This window comes from Epinephelus fuscoguttatus, linkage group LG4 (assembly GCF_011397635.1).
Source record: "Epinephelus fuscoguttatus linkage group LG4, E.fuscoguttatus.final_Chr_v1".
Lineage (NCBI taxonomy): Eukaryota > Metazoa > Chordata > Actinopteri > Perciformes > Serranidae > Epinephelus > Epinephelus fuscoguttatus.
Genome location: NC_064755.1, coordinates 41,328,746 through 41,345,950, shown reverse-complemented (window position 1 = coordinate 41,345,950; position 17,205 = coordinate 41,328,746). Strand labels below are relative to the sequence as shown.

The following is a 17,205-nucleotide window of genomic DNA, read 5'->3' as shown; positions in this document are numbered from 1 at the left end:
GGATGCACTGTTAAACAGGGAGTCTAAAGTAGCAGAGGATGTAACAAAATCAGGGATTTAGGTGGAAACTCTGCACAGTGTGGCTGGTGAGGTGATGAAGATCAGACTTATCCTGAGTAAGTCTGAGGTAATTACTGATCATCCAAACATTAATGTCACATAATCCCTACAGGTAACTGTGCTCCGTCTCTGTGCGTCCACTGAATGTGTTTGTTTGGTCACTGACAGGCTCAGACTGATACTCTTAAGTGTCTGACAACGTTATAAAAAGGATCCTACAGAGAAAAGAAAGGTTTCTTTACCTTTCACTGGTCTGTTTGTTTCTGTGTTTCCCTCTGAAATCACATGAGATGACATGTTGAAGGAAAAATGAGGATAGAAACATCAGTGAGAGAACAGAAAGTGTAGTTTAGTGTTTTCTAAAAGACTTTTTAGTTTCAGGGTTGAATGTTTAACTGATTTCAACAATGTGGAAAAGTCAGTGAGAATTCAGAACGAGATGTCTCCCTAAGCAAGAAGGATTATTGCTCATTGCACTTTGTCACTTAGACAGAAAAACATTGGAAAATAAAGTAAAGGATCTGAATGCTTCTCCTGCCTCTGGTTTTAGGGACGTTTTCACCTCCATGCAGAGCTGAACACTTGTGATTATTTCACCATGGATGCATTCAAGATGCAGGAACACTGCTGAGTGCCAAATAAAGAGAGATGACTGTGACCATCATCTATATACTGGTGACGTTAGGACACATTTATACTGTAAAATACTCTCTAAAAACTATAAAATGAAGACGTACGATTCTGATGTAGTTCCTTCTCGTTCAGCTCAGCTGCAGCGGGGTAAACTGGGGGTCAGGAACACACTCAGTATTTGAGTTAGATGGTTTTACAGCCCAGAAACACTCATTGAGAGAAGGAAAGCAACATAACGCCAACGTAATGGGCAGAAGGAAAGCACTTCATTTTTGAAATGGTGATGAGATGTTTACAACTTCAAACAGAGCTGTTCGGAACTAAACAGTTAGGCGTACTGAGGCGAGCAACAAAGAGAGAGGGCCACCGGGCGAAGCCAAATAATCTGAATAATCTGCTCAGTAAATGTTGAGTCACGGCTGTTAATATAAGGACTTAAACTCTTTTACTCAGTGAGAGTTGTTAACTGTTGTCTTGCTACAGGGAGCACAATAACAACAGCACCAGCAACGTCCAGCTCATGTTGATGCCTTCACTTGTGTGTTTTATTCAAACTTTAGAGAACATCAGAATGAAGTTATTAATGAGACAAAAGAAAAAAAGATTCTTCAAGTAAGATTAAATAGTTCCAACATCGAGTGTAAAATCATCTGTTAACACCAGAAACAAAACATGCTGTGTGTTTGTGACAGTAACGTGACAGTGTGTCTGTTCACGTGTGTCCAACAGAGAACTTCCAGGCCGATCTGGCCAACATCACCTGCGAGATCGCCATCAAGCAGAAGCTGATCGACGAGCTGGAGAACAGCCAGCGGCGTCTGCACACGCTCAAACAGCAGTACGAGCAGAAGCTGATGATGCTGCAGTGCAAGATCAGGGACACCCAGCTGGAGCGGGACCGCGTCCTGCAGAACATGAGTAAGACAAGGACGCCAGAGGGGGGGAGTCATGTACTAACACACTGTACATCCTCAGGCAGCCGGGATCAAAACACCCACCAGAATACACTTTAACTGTTAACTGTCCTTTTGATGAGTTATTTCAGTCTCAGAGCGCAGCGTGTTAGAGCCCTTCTTACGCTGGAAGAATTTATATCTCTCCCACATGTTTGATGTCACTTTTTGTTCTTTAGTCATAAAAAAACAAAAACGCTGCAGACTTGTGTACTTCAGAGAAACCTTTAGAGCGAGCGCTCTCCGCCAGCCATCAGACGATGACAGTTACATTTATATTTATCAGCACTAATGGATCAAAGCATTGTCTCATGCAGATTTTAAAAGCACGGAGGAGTTTTCAGCTCGTCAAATTAAAAAGAAAAAACACACAAAAGAGACTTTGTGACAGCTGGAGATCAAAGTTTCTGACTTTTTAAACCATGAAAGGAAATATGTTTTTATCTGCAGTGCAGTGTGGGCGCTTCATTAGAAACTCTCCCAAACACAAGTGACTGAGTTTTAACATTTAAAGTTCTTCTACAGTCTTATTAGGGTCCGGGCAGCTAAGCTGCCAGGACACTATTGTAATCCTAGTTCTTCTTCTTCTTCTTCTTCTTCTTCTTCTTCTTCTTCTTCTTCCTCTTCCTCCGAGGAAACTCACCAAACTTTGCACAAAGGTCCAGTCTCATGCCAGATATCATCTGGCATGAGATCAGCTGTAAACTCAATCAGCTGATCAGCTCAATCACTCAAGCCAATAGTCCTGATGGTGGCGCTACAGCAAGCGTCTGAAGTTCAAAACTTTGAAAATTCATAACAAATCAACCATACGTGCTACAACTTCACAACTTTCATCAAACTGTAGCCCCAATACTGAAGAAACTTTTGTCTGCTTAAACCTATTAAAAATTATGAAGTTCATCACTGTTTTTTTTTTCAAAAACAGTAAAACTTCTTAAACCTATCTCCTCCCACAATTTTTGCTCAATTGACACCAATCTTGCTACAGAGCATCTTCAGACTGTCCTACACAAACTATGTTTCTCAGATTTTTGATTTATCAAAAATTGAGCCTACAGTGCATCAAAATGTTTGACTGTAAACGGTACTGTAAACATATACATGCAAATTCTTGCTTCAATGTTCATGAAAAAAAAGGCAAAATTCTAGAGTCATGGTAGATGATGTGTGGCAAATTTCAGAATTTTATCTCAAAAAGTGAATTTTTGACAGCATTTTGAATTTTGCTCTAATGTGAACAATTGGAGTCAATGTAAAAATGGCAATTTTAAACATCAGTTTTTCACTTATGGAGCAAATCAGTCATTGTTACAAACAAATTACCAACATCTCCATGCTGTCTAGATGCAACATGTGTATTTTCAGATTTTTGTCTTAATAACTGAATTTTTGACAGTGGTTTCAAATCTGCCTTTCCATGCACGGATGGCTGCTTTCCTACACAACAGTGAATGGCTTACTCAGTTTGTGAAGCCACTGTTGCGTTGCTACTTGCCAGTTAGCTCAGAGTGGTAGATAACTGTCTTAGGTTCCAGAGGTTGCAGATTCAAGCCTCAACTGGTGCAGAATCCACATTGTAATGTAATCATCGTCTTGTGCTCCAGCTTATTGCTTAAAATTGCCTGAGCGTGACTGATCACTGTGCAGCATCTTCAAGTCTTTTTTCTGCTAGAAAATCTGCCTTCTCATGCTTGAAAATAAACCAAACTTTGCACAAAGATCCAGTGTCAAAACTTCAGTGTGAAACCATCTGAGGCTTCTCACTTTACCCATAGCTCAACTAGTTAAACGTCAGTTTTTCACTGATGAAGCAAATCAATCATTGTTAAAATAAATTCCATGCATGGACGACTGCTGAACCTGCACGTCTGGCTTAGACAATTTGTGAAGCTACACATGAATTGTCACTGACTAATTAGCTCATTGAGATAGAAATTGATTCTTAGTCTCAGAGGTTGTGAGTTCAAGCCTCAGCTGATGCAAAAGGCAGATTGTGTTGCTAAATTCCTAAATGTCTTCTAATTCTTTTGCTTGTTGCTCAGAATTGCCTAAAAATACCCAGACCCGACCCATCGCTGCACAGCAGCTATAATTGTGTGCAGTGTTTTCAGGAAGCTCAGTTTTCCATGATTTTTTGTGTTGCACACTTTCAGATACAGTAGAAAGTGGCACAGATGACAAGGCTCGTAAGATCAAGGCTGAGTATGAGAAGAAGCTGAGCGTGATGAACAAGGAGCTCCAGAAGCTCCAGTCGGCTCAGAAGGAACACGCCCGCCTGCTGAAGAACCAGTCGCAGTACGAAAAGCAGCTGAAGAAGCTTCAGATGGACGTGGCTGAAATGAAGAAGACAAAGGTGCGATCTGTTACAGCAGTTAGTCCACTCTAAGGACGACTGTGATAAAACTGCACTTTGATGATTGTGGTGAAAAATCAGAGGTCTCTGACTGCTGTGATTTGTCCTTTGTTGGCTGTGGTGTATCATATCCAGAGTTCAGTGTGGAAGGAGCTGCTTCTGAGTGCTTTTGAATGAAGTCAGGGTGGCATCAGAAACAAGTGGTTCAGTTGGTTCAGCAGGCTTACAGCCCAAAATGCAACATATTCATTATGGTCAAACTGAAGCTGCTCCACTGACCACAGGCGCCACGCTGCACGTTATTTCATCCAGCTGGTGTTGCAGGTCAAAATCCTGCTCAGCTCCACCTTTGTGACGCATCACATCCGTGCCCCATGTACAGTATTTTGGCCATAAAAGGACCAGTTCATCCCAAAATAAATAATGATATTAATTATTATCACAATTAAGCAACATCACACGAGAGGGAGTGCTATTGCTCTTTGTTTTAAAAACAGAAATGACTCAGATTTCATTTTGACACCGACGGATAAAGAAAGATTAAAGAGACAGGATTCAACAAGTGGTTTATAATTTTTTAAAAAAATTCACAGATCTGCAGATAATTTTCGAGTATCAATGCTGTTTGTGTAGGCCTGTATACAATATGAATATTTGTGATTGGATTGTTTCAGGTGCGTCTCATGAAGCAGATGAAGGAGCAGCAGGAGAAGAACAGGATGAACGAGTCTCGCAGAAACCGAGAAATCGCTTCATTAAGGAAAGACCAGCGCAGGCAGGAGGTCGGTGACGGGGACGTTAGCGACATCCTCTTTTTGCTTTTGGCTTTCATTTCATCTCTTTGAATCAGAACTTCAGAGTCTCAGTGTCATTATTTAACCAGTGTGGATGCTGTAACTGTGTTTCAGCACCAGCTGAAGCTACTGGAGGCTCAGAAGAGGCAGCAGGAGCTGATCCTGAGGAGGAAGACTGAGGAGGTGAGCAGCAGCAGAGCAGGACTGTACCTTTACATAATGTATGCAGAAACACTGCTGATACATTATGGATGCAGAAATACATGTGGCGTGTGTTTTGCTTTTTGTGCTCACGTTTCTGTTCGCTCTGTGTGTGTGTGTGTGTGTGTGTGTGTGTGTGTGTGTGTGTGTGTGTGTGTGTGTGTGTGTGTGTGTCAGGTGACGGCTCTGAGGAGGCAGGCCAGGCCCACCTCAGGTAAGGTCGTCAGGAAAATTAATCTCCCAGAACCGATGCAGGACTCCGCCCACAGACCTCCATCTGGACGCTTGTACTCCTCCGGCAACGCTGCTCCCAACGGCACCCGGTGAGTGTGTGTGTGTGTGTGTGTGTGTGTGTGTGCGAGCGCACGGTAATGTTTCCAGAGAGGCAAAATGAGGAAGAATGCCAAATATAGATGCTTTTTAAAAACCAAAACAGGCCAGACTTTATCCTCCGAACATCAAACTACTGTACATGGAAGAAACTTTACACCTGCTCCATCAGGAGATGTATCATGGATGTTTAATGCTGGATTCTGTTGCATCAGTCTGCATCCATTCCAGGTTTACAGCTCAAGTACATCACTGATGTGTTGAATGTGTGTATGCTGTGTGTGTGTGTGCGCAGTTCCTCCTACAGGCGTACAGTCGGTATTTACTCCACCAGGATCGCCCGCAATAAATGGCAGTCCCTGGAGCGCCGTATCACTGACGTCATCATGCAGAGGATGACTATCTCCAACATGGAGGCCGACATGAACCGTCTCCTCAAGGTAAAGTGCGAAAACAAAAAACCTTGCATAGCATCTGTTAAGAAAACCTTTGGCTCTTCCCCGTAACATTTGCCATGTGCACAGTTAGAAATGACTTCATGTTCTGAAATCTGTAAAAATGTCTGAAGTCAGTGTGGGGTTTGTTTTTTCTTCGGTTCGTAGCAACGAGAGGAGCTGACCAAGCGTAAAGAGAAGGTCATCCGTAAGAGGGACCGGCTGGTCAAGGAGGGACCAGAGGCAGAGAAGGCCATGCTTCCTCTCAACGAGGAGGTGGACGCGCTGACGGCGAACATCGACTACATCAACGACAGCATCGCAGACTGTCAGGCCAACATCATGCAGATGGAGGAAACCAAGGTGAGACGGGCTGAACAGGCTGCTTAGATACATGATTCAGTTTTATCTCATCACCAACCCGATCAGGTGGAGTTTCTGAAACGTTCTGAGAGATGAAGAGTTTTATTGTTGAAGTCAAATAAATTCACACTTCTTTCTTTTTTAAATCCAGGAGGAAGGCGACACAGTGGACGTCTCTGCAGTGATTGGTTCCTGTACTCTGACAGAAGCTCGTTTTCTGTTGGATCACTTCATGTCGATGGCCATTAACAAGGTACCAGCTGTAATGACAATAATAATGTTCATCAGTAAATAATCACATCTGTTTACCACTGTCTGTGCTCACAGCTGCTTCACAACAAGACCCAAGATTCTTCAGCACATGTCAGCGCCTCTTGCTGCCTGATTTTTCAGCCCAAATTGGGCCATTTGAAGTTTTAACATGAACCTGGTTGAGACCGCAGATGAAAATTGCCCATTTGGCAAAATCTGCCACATTAACATCATGATGATAAAATTTAATTTACATGGTCTCTGATAAAGTCTCTGTTCCTGCTGTGTTTTTCCAATAAAATGAATTTTAGACCATGGAGAAGAAAGTGAAATGGGTTTTTACATTTCCCTGTTTTATCCTGACAAAAGTTGAGAAAAAATCATCAGCTACAGAAAGAAATGACTCCAGCCCTGTTCGTCCTCCCTCAACATTCATATTTGATAAAGTCTGTACTTCACTTAGTTTAACTGATGTTATTACATGAAAACTGGTGCTTACCGTATTCTGTCCACCTTATCATCTGTCAAGGTGTCGTTCTTCTTGGTTTATAATCACCAACACAGTCTCCATGATTTCTTGACCAGGAAAGAGGCAGAAAAACAACACAGAGAAAACAAACAAACAAAAGAATTCCACCCCAAATTACAGAGATGGTCACACAGGACTCATATTATCACATGATGAAATATGGATCATTAATTTGTGGTGGAGGTTTAACTTCACAAATTACAGACATGTTAGGCTGAAGTCTGTATTTTACTTGAATAATAATAATAATAATAATAATAATAATAATAATAACAACTTCATTTATATAGCACATTTCATGCATAAAATGCAACACAAAGTGCTGAACAGAAAAGGCAATCATGACATTTGTTAGAAATAAAAAACAAAATAAAAGCATGAATAAAAGAATGCCTAGTAACAGCATTAATACATAAAAACACATTTCAAGAGAAAGCAATGGTGAAAAGGTGTGTCTTAAGATTTCGTTTGATAGTTTCATCAGATTTAGAGCTCCAAAGACCCTCAGGTAGACTTCCAGAGTTTAGGGCCATAATAAGCAAAGGCTGCCTCTCCATGCCTTTTCGTTGGCTTGAAGGCACATATATTTTGAGCATGTCAGACAGATAAGATGGGGCAAGGCCATTTAGAGCTTTAAAAACCAATAAAATAATTTTAAAACGTATTCTTTGACTGACAGGTAACCAATGTAGTGATTTTAAAACTGGAGTGATATGTGCCCTCTGCCTGTTTTTTGTCAGAACACGTGCTGCTGCATTTTGCAGCTTAGGTAACTTAGAAATGGCTTTCTTGGACACACCAGACAGAAGAGCATTGCAGTAGTCCAGTCTGCTGGAGATAAAAGCATGAATTATTTTTTCTGTATCTGCTTGGGAGAGAAACGGTCTGACTTTGGCAATGTTCCTTAGGTGATAAAATGACACTTTAATTACATTTTTAATGTGGCGGTCAAAGTTAAGATCCGGATCAATTATAAAACCAAGGTTTTTTTACATGTTCTTTGGGTTTTAATGCAAATGATTTTAGATGGTCAGATAGCTTTTCTCTTTTAGCTTTTGCTCCAATAACAAGAACCTCAGTTTTTTCTTGGTTTAACTGTAAAAAGTTCTGATTCATCTATAATCCTATGTCAGACATACATGCTATCAGGTTAAAGATGGAATTGTAGTCTTTTGAATTCACAGAGATATATAGCTGAGCATCGTCTGCATAGTTGTGGAAATTGATGTTGTGATTTCTAATAATATTGCCAAGTGGTAGAATATACAAACTGAAGAGAATTGGTCCTAAGATGGAGCCCTGCGGGACACCGCATGTCAAATTAGTGTTGTCGGAGGAATGGTCATCCAAGGCCACATAGAACTGCCGATCAGTTAAATAAGATCTGAACCATTCAAGAACTGTTCCAGAGAGGCCAGCCCAGTGCTCAAGTCTGTTCAATAAAATATCATGATCCACTGTATCAAATGCAGCGCTAAGATCTAGGGGAACCAGTGAGCTTTTTCTCATCAGCGTTCATTCTAAGGTCATTAATAACTTTGACTAGAGCTGTTTCCGTACTGTGCTGGGCCCTGAAGCCAGACTGGAATTTCTCAAACATACTGTTATCACAGAGAAAGTCATTCAGTTATTTAAAAACAGTTTTTTCTAAAATCTTACTCAAAAAAGGCAGGTTGGAGATTGGTCTGTAATTGGAGATGACACTCTTCACATCACAGAAACACTTCATGGCACCACTGGTGGAGAAATTAAGTCAGTGTCAACCTTCCTTTTTCTTTAAAATGTAGGTTAAACAAACGGAAGTGATTCAGACACACCTGTCACGCTGTCCGTCTCATCATCTGTCAAGGTGTTGCTCTTCTGATGGATTTGAGCTCTTCCTGTGAACGAGGCTCCATGTTGTGTAGTGACACCAGCTTCCTGTATTTGCACCAAAAATGCCGCCAGAACTTTCATTTATAGCCTCCAATGCAGCCTTCATGACTCTCCACCAGGAAAGAGGCAGAAAATAGGCAGGGAGTTATTTTACCATACAGCAGAAACATGGCTGTGACTTTGAGATGGACAGTAAACATTTCTAACGTCTTCGTTGTGACGTCTTCAGGGTCTCCAGGCGGCCCAGCGGGAGTCTCAGGTGAAGGTGATGGAGGGCCGGCTGAAGCAGACGGAGATCACCAGCGCCACACAGAACCAGCTGCTCTTTCACATGCTGAAGGAGAAGGCCGAGTTCAACCCGGAGCTGGACGCACTGCTGGGGAACGCGCTGCAAGGTAACGATGGCGTTCGTTTGTGCTGACGTTAAAGTGAAGATGACGGACCCAAAACACAGACCAGACCCCTGGTTTAACCTCGCCCACCTCCTGGGAGTGTCCTTATTATCATGTCAAAGAAAAGTGGGATTCAGATTTTATTCTGGGATGACGATGATGATGATGATGAAATATCTTTTCATGAGTAAATTCTGTTTAAAACTTGTCACTAAATGTGTGTTAGAGCGGCTTTCAGGAGGTGGACTGGGTTACTGGTCTGGTGCATGATTGGGACTATTGACATGCTCTTGCCTGTTGTCATCTGCGGAATAGAAGCTGGTCGAATTATTAAAAATCTGACCCATAATTCCTTAGTTCGAGTCGGGTCCAAAGAAAACGTCACTCTAATAGAAAATGTTACAGAGTGATTTTACTGAAAGTTTTCCATCAAAATTTTTAGGACTTTCTGAGCAGTAAATATTTTCCCAGCCTCTGTACAGCAGGATGTCTCTGTTACAGTAGCTGCACTTTATTTTCTTTGGTTTATTTTTGTAGAATTTCGGGGGACAGTGTTTTTGATTTGTGCATTGCCTTTTTTCTGTTCCCCCACGTTTTCCTTTTGTTTTTTGTTTTATGTTTTTACAGAGCTAGGTAACATCCCGGCCGGTAAGTGAAACCACAAAGACTCTTGTCTGTGTTCTGGATGCATGGTTCCCTTTGCACTGTGACGACTAACTGAACATAACATGGAACAGGTGCATGAGGTGCAATGCAACCAAGGCTTCCCTCCATCTGTCTGCTCCCTCCTCCCCTCCCTTCATCTGGACACACTCCTCCTCCTCCTCCTCCTCCTAGCTCACCATGTGCTACAGCCTCCATGCTTTAGCACCCTGCTAACCCAGGACCCTCCACAGGAGCCGTATGACGTGGATGTTTTAGCTCTGTCAGACGCTGTAGGTCAGCTGACCCCATCGGGAGCATCGGACTAATGATTCCTCTCACTCCTCCACCCTGTTGTCCTCGCCCACACATCTGTCTTCATACCCCCCCCCCCCCGGCCGCTCTCTGACCTCTGACCTCTCACCCTCTTCCATCCGTCTGATCCCATTGAGCTCAGTGAGGACCGCGTTTCTGTTTGTCGATAAAACAGCATGGCGCCGCGCTGACATCGCCCTCATCTGCTTCCCCTGTTCATCTTTTCTACGTCCATTTTGAGAAGCTATTTAAAAAAATAAAGTTTTAAAAGAATTCGTTTTACCCTTCAATGAAAGTGATAAATTATTTAGTGGAAGACAAAGTGTACTTGTTAAAGAACACTGTTGAAAGTTATAAGGAGGTGTCTGAGTGTCATCAGCGACAGTTTCCTGTAAACTCTGATATTATTTATTGATCTCATTTAACAGAAAATGGAGACGACAGCAGCAGTGATGAATCTGCACAGAGTCCATCTGCAGAGGGAAAGTAAGTTTATCTTTACGCATCTTATTGATGTAATTTTATGTTATTGTTTTATTTATGTTTTTGTTAGGCCTCCGCACCGGTGAAAGGCAATTATGTTTTCGGGTTGTCTGTCTGTACGTCCCATCCTTGCGAACACAGTATCTCTACAACACCTCAGGGGAATTTCTTCAACTTTGGCACAAACGCCCACTTGGACTCAACGATGTGCTGATTAGTTTTTGGTGTTCAAAGGTCAGTGTGACCTCAAAAAAACACTTTTTTTGGCCATAACTCAAGAAAATTCTGACAAAATTTGACACAAATGTCTAACAGGATAAAATGATGAAGTCAGAAGGTCAAAGGTCAGCTTGACTGTGACATCATCATGTTTTAACATCATGTCTGTTCTTGAATAAATCCCTCTAAATCCTACAGTGGACCTTTAAGTGGAGATTATTGAAAAAAAATGCCTTTATTTTCTATTAAAATATTTTGATAAAATCAGTGCACATTAATAATGAACATAAGTGTGCTACATGAAACCATTATAGTGTAATTTTTTATTTATAATGTTCACTAATATCAGCAAGTCAGCATGAAGATGATAAACAAAAATCAAAACATCAGTTTTGAGGAACACGAGGGTTTGGATGTGAGCTCATCATCGTCCTGCTGCCAACATTGAGTCAAACTCAGCAGTTCATATTACGTGCACCAATCAGTGCACGCAGAGCGGAGAAGTTCATGCACAGCTCAGATTTTACGTGCAATCCCATGCAGATGTGCATGGCATTTTGAGCCGTGCTTATGTTCATATGATGAGTCATGTTTTGTGTCATATTTACTGTGTTTATGCTTATCAACACTCACATATTAAACTCATGTTTCCCTTTCAGCACTTTGACATCAGATCTGATGAAACTCTGCGGAGAGACCAAAACAAGAAATAAGGTATCACGGCGTGTTCATGCCTCGTGCTCTGTGTGCACTAGTATTTCCCCCGCTACTTCCTGTCTTCATTCTCTCTTGTCTGTGCTCTGCAGGCTCGCAGGAGGACAACCACTCAGATGGAGCTGCTGTACGCCAACAGTGACTCCGCCCCCGACGCACCCACAGCAGACTTCGCCGGTCCGATGCTGCCATTGGCTGAAACACCTGAGGGGGGAGGAGACATGGACTCGTCAGGCTCATCAGTCAGGGACTACACAGCTCTCTCCCCCGGCTTTTCCTCTAAAATGGGCAGCATGTAAGTCCAGGGCCCGGCACTCTGTCGCTAACACAGTAATGACCACGTCTTTCTTTCCTTCCTTCCTTCCTTCCTTCCTTCCTGCATGTTTGATGTTGCTGCTTACGTCCTCTGCTTCACTTCGTTCTGTTTCACATTATTCATGAGCATCCTGACATCAAACAGCCTCATAAATCCTGTGAGGTAAAAGCATGTAGAGAGGAGCTGATATTAACATGCGTTTGACTGATTTATAACCGACTCTGCAGAAACTGCCTCTCTAATTCTTTATTAAACCTCAGATACACACTGAAAGCAAAACTACTAACCACACTGCTTTAACTGGCTTATTAAAGTTTATGCTTCAAACCTCAGCGCACGTTGACTTGTATATAAACGAGCCTTGGCTGAAAGTCATCCATCGGCTGATAAAGTGATAGAAATATATTTAGCGTAGCCTCAGTAGTTAAACATGAGCTTGGCGAAGAACCACCTCTGTTTTGGGACTTTAAATCTCAGGTAATGTGTTTCTGTGTACTGCACGCTCATCTCTTCATCATTGTCATGATTTTGTGTTTTGTGTTTCACATCTTCTGTTGTTTTATCATGATTTCTGTTCTGTACTGTCTCTGTGTTGTTTGTGGAAAACTTTATGACACTGAAACGATCAGTTCTGGCTCCAGAACTTCACCAGGGGTGGAGAAGCGAGCGCCGGAGCCTTCGCCACTCTCTCGCAGGAAGACCTATGACAAGGCACAGGCAGCGGCTGACAGGGCAAAGGTCAAGGAGATTAAACAGTAAGAGCTTGATGCCGACACTGTGGCTGCAAAGCCAGGAAAAAAAGCAAAATAACTTCACTTCAACTCTACTAATACTCCTTCTGTCGGTTTCCTGCTTTGAAGAAGCATGTGGTCTCAACTCAATCTAAAATGCACTGCGCCTGGTGTTATGACCTTTGACCTGCCAAGTTCTGCACTGAATTTAAAGTCAGATTCTTCCTTCTTTACTCAAACGTCTCGGAGTAGATTTGACTCAAATTCAGTGTTCAACTTGCTAAACAACTTCTCTGCTGCTGATCTACTGACCAATGAAATCACTGTCTCCTCCCTTTCTTTGTCTCATCAGTAAAGTCTTGTGACACTGAAATGGAAGAATGTGCCGAGTGAAGGCTCTGATGAAAAAATGATAATGATGATGTGATGACGACTTGTATTTGCATGTAAAAAATGTTTCTGGTCCCTGCCGCCATGTCTCAAAATCTCTAACATGGGGACACAGCAGATTAGTGTTCATGCTGATGATATCTGAATCTTATGTGTTCAGAGTGGTTACTCAGAAAAGTCTAAATATTTTAGTGTTTGAGTTTTTGTTGGCATGACGTGTGCACACTCTGGGCTTTGTGCACATCAGCTGTTTGCCAACTTGAAACAACATTTACGTTCTTGCTGCACTCCGACACGCATGATCAGTGTGAGAGAGCATGGAGTCGATACATGAGCACTGAGTACTGCTGCAGTCATGTCACGTGGCAAAGGAGAAGAGTCTGTGTAAAGCTGTGAGCCACGGGCCACAGGTTTTTCTCGATCACCAACATCTCCTGTTTGCTGGCAGCGCAGCACCATGCCGTGCTGCCTTCTAACAGCGAGCCTGCACCGATACAGACTTCCTGACCGTGCAAGGCCGTATTGTGTTGTACATGGAAGACGCTTTGTGCAAATAAAGTTCCAGAACTACCCTCACAAACGTAACCTGCTCACACTAAGACGGATGTCTGTAGGCCTGTTCTCATACAGACGTTCACATAAAAACATAATATACAAAAATTCAGTTAGGCCTAAACAACAGCAGCACATACAGATTGAATGTAAGTGCTACAAATACATATGAAGAACATAAAATGGAAGTCATTTTTATTTTTCTCCATGGTTGAGAGTAGTTATGACACGTCCTCTTTCTGCCACAGAGAGGGAAGTTTGTCCCAAAGCTGCTGCTGTATTTATCCTCTGCACCTTGATGTAGGAGCTTCATTCAGCTGTGAAGGAGACTACAGACAGAGTTACAGTCTGGTTTTGGAAAGACTGAGTTTAGTTTAGATTAGTTTAGTTTAGTTTAGTTTATCAAGGGACAGTGTGCAATAGCATTAATCATTTACAAGAGATGAGGAGATGGTTGCACCAGATTTAGCAATACCTGCTAATTTCCATCTGTAGTCCCAACATATAATTTACAATATACACAGACCACAATCTAAAAAGACAAAGAAACCTAAAATACAGGTGAACAGAGGACAGCACAGAGACAGTACAGACATACAATTTCCAGAAGTGAAACCATTCAGTTAGTGCCTTAAACCTGCATTCTTTCTATTGGCCAGCAGGGGGCGACTCCACTGGTTGCAACAAGAAGTCCAATTGTGTAGAGGTCTGTGAGAAAATGAGCCGACTTCTCATTTAAATTCTGACCTCAGTGAACATTTACTAGAGTGACCATATTTTGATTTCCAAAAAAGAAGAAACTCGGCCCGGCCACGACATAGCCTACTTAAATGATACTCGCAGTTTACTCAAAGATGCCTTATAATTTTAATATATTTAAAGTTTATATGTATGGATAGAAAATTCAGTTATATTACAAAATAATATCTCTCAAAGACAGAAATTCAGATAGGCCCCAATAGATAGGGGACACATACACACACTAGAGTGTGGCTACCCGATCCGAGCCTGACGGGTCCTGACGGTGGGCCTACCCGACAGGTCGGGCCGGGTTCGGTCAAAAATGTATAAATTGTATTCGGGCTCGGGTCGGATTCCGTCAGCTTTCAGTGAACATGTAGTATAAAAATAAATAAAATCCTACTGTCTGTCCTGTTTATTGCTTGGGCACTGTTATTTACGTGACAACACCTGAACACAACACACACACACATTGGCTGTTTGTTTCTACCTCTCCGCGGAGCACCCACGGCACACGCCCGGCCTGTTAAATAGCCTGTAACCATAACAACTGTGTGACACAAACTCAGTGTTTTAGTCATTAAATAATGTCAGGCTTGGTTCAGTTTCGGACATAACAAAACAGAATGACTGTCAGGTTCGGACAGAAATATGTGGCCCGTGATGCACTCTAACACACACACACACACACACACACACACACACACAAGGAAAACCGGACATTATCAACAATTTATAAAAACGCCCCGGACAGGACGTGAAAAGTGGACATGTCCGGGCAAAAGAGGACGTTTGGTCAGCCTACATTTACCCACTGAGTTTATGGTCTAAATCTCTAGTTTTTTTAAAGATATTTTTTGGGCCATTTTGCCTTTAATGGACAGGACAGGTAAGCGTGAAGGGGGGGAGAGAGAGGGGGGATGGCATGCAGCAAAGGGCCACAGGCTGGATTCGAATCCGGGCTGCTGCAGCAACAGCCTTGTACATGGGGCGCCTGCTCTACCACTAAGCCACCGACGCCCCCTAAATCTCTAGTTTGACGTCTTCTTCAGCACAACATGATGCTCACTTTGTAAACTACGGTCCTGTTTAGAGTAAAATAGATGATAAAGCGAGGTACGCTTCAGGGCGTGGCCACCTTGTGATTACATCTCTCTCAGTCACCTCCACCCCTCACTCCTCCACAGCTCCACCCTCTCGTTCAAATATGGTCACTTCTGGCTTCAGAAATCCAAGATCATGACGACCAAAAGCCAGATTCGAGGATTTAAAACGGACGTCCAAAAATGAATGTGTGACATCAGGATGGCCACATCCACTTCTTTTATACAGTCAGTGTTGTGTGTATGAGGGCTGAGCCGAATGCTTCTATGCTTCAGCTGTCGCAAATCGAGAAGCTTCGATTAGTTGAAAATATTTCTCAGTGAAGCTTTGATTCCCCAAAACTGGTGCTGCAGACAGCTCCAGTGTGTAGGCATTAAAGCCTCACAGCCTCAGACTACCTCGGCTTCAGTTCGATTGAAGCTGCTGATTTTCTCGTTGCAGTGAAAAGCACTAAAACAAATGTTGTATCTTGATGACGTTAAAGGGTCTGAGGAGAGAGGCTGTTGTGAAGTTGATCCGTTGGATATGTCAGGCTTTTGAATAAATAAGAAATGTTGAATAACCTGCTGTGAAATGTACAAAGACATATTTTGTGGAGCTCTGGTGAAGCAGGAAATTCATCTCCAAACCTAGTGAAGGACGTGGAACAGGAAACCTCTGTTAAGTCGTCTTCATGTCTTCAGATGAATCAGAACTCCTTCCTGTCAAACTGTCCTGACACTTTCTTCCATATGACGTGAATGCAGCATATGCGTCTCCCGTCTGTCTCCGTGCAGTCCTCCCACACTCCTGCCAGAAGTGTGTAAACAGCTCAGCGCACGCTTTAATTATGCTGCAGCTTAATTGGCAGCCGTACTGTCTTCCTCCCCGGCCCCATCATCAGGAATCTGAACAGCAGCCCGCCACTTCCTGTACCCCCCACCGCCGCTTGTCCTAGTAACCACATCGCTGCGTCGAGCCGTATGACAGGGTGTCTGTGCCGTGCTGCTAATGTTCTGCAGGATAACTAAGAACCAGAGATAAGTCAAACTTGCACGAGCTGCCAGAGAGTCAGATTAGAGTGAAGGAGGGATGCTGAGGAGGAGTGAGAGCATGTCTCTCCCAAATCTGTCAAACGCTGCCTTACGTCCTGAGTTACTGTACAAATCTGTTGATACACACTCCAGTGTTGCAGTGTCACAAGGAAGTATTGTTTTCATTTTGATTGTTACGTTGTAGCTGAAGTCATTTAGTTCAGCAAAGTGTCCTTAAACGGTAGGAGACTATACTTGTGGTTTATCATGATATTTGTTGGATAATTCTCGACTCATTAAAAGCACATCGCTGATCATGTTGCAAAGCGCACTGTAGGACTGAAGATTTGTTTTCCACCGTCCGTGTAGCTGTTATATTCCTTTCATTTCAGCTGTATTGAATTTAAGGAAAAATCCATTTAAACAGACTCGCTGGTGACAGTTAACCCATCTCTGTAAACATAGTGTGTTCTTTATTTTGTTGGTTGGTTGGAAATGCCAAGTATAAGTCTGCAGCTTCTCAGGAATTTTGGATCCTCTCTCTGCTCCAGGACCAATGGACGCCTCCACCTGTCGTCCAAACACGTCCTGCGCTCTGCGTCCCCTCCTCTCTCCGACCCGCCCAAGTACAACATTTTGTCTTTTTTATTTGTCACATGGCTCATTAAAATGTCACGTTTGGTGAAACTGAAGCACAGACGCACGTGGTGTGGATCCTTTGCTCCTCATGACCTTCATTCACTGTTTGTGTCGACACATCTTGAGACTCTGAGCGTGGCTGTGGGGAAACAGGACGTCTTATCAGACCAGGTT

The 17,205-nt window shown here is 42.7% G+C and overlaps 1 protein-coding gene across 8 annotated transcripts in view; it reads left to right on the top strand.

The window, feature by feature from the left end:
- The window catches only part of kif21a (kinesin family member 21A), an 81,141-nt gene that overhangs the window by 52,634 nt on the left and 11,302 nt on the right, over nucleotides 1–17,205 (top strand). For 2 of the 8 annotated variants that reach the window (XM_049573540.1, XM_049573537.1), the window contains 14 exons: nucleotides 1,423–1,611; nucleotides 3,803–4,002; nucleotides 4,677–4,784; nucleotides 4,911–4,979; nucleotides 5,175–5,320; nucleotides 5,623–5,767; nucleotides 5,930–6,124; nucleotides 6,276–6,377; nucleotides 9,010–9,175; nucleotides 9,800–9,820; nucleotides 10,558–10,615; nucleotides 11,491–11,545; nucleotides 11,638–11,840; nucleotides 12,491–12,616. In XM_049573540.1, coding sequence (XP_049429497.1) covers nucleotides 1,423–1,611; nucleotides 3,803–4,002; nucleotides 4,677–4,784; nucleotides 4,911–4,979; nucleotides 5,175–5,320; nucleotides 5,623–5,767; nucleotides 5,930–6,124; nucleotides 6,276–6,377; nucleotides 9,010–9,175; nucleotides 9,800–9,820; nucleotides 10,558–10,615; nucleotides 11,491–11,545; nucleotides 11,638–11,840; nucleotides 12,491–12,616 — 1,783 coding nt within the window. Of the gene's footprint in view, nucleotides 1–1,422; nucleotides 1,612–3,802; nucleotides 4,003–4,676; nucleotides 4,785–4,910; nucleotides 4,980–5,174; nucleotides 5,321–5,622; nucleotides 5,768–5,929; nucleotides 6,125–6,275; nucleotides 6,378–9,009; nucleotides 9,176–9,799; nucleotides 9,821–10,557; nucleotides 10,616–11,490; nucleotides 11,546–11,637; nucleotides 11,841–12,490; nucleotides 12,617–16,943; nucleotides 17,019–17,205 lie in introns of all 8 variants that reach the window. The other 6 variants (XM_049573543.1, XM_049573539.1, XM_049573544.1 and 3 more) reach the window with 4 other exon arrangements.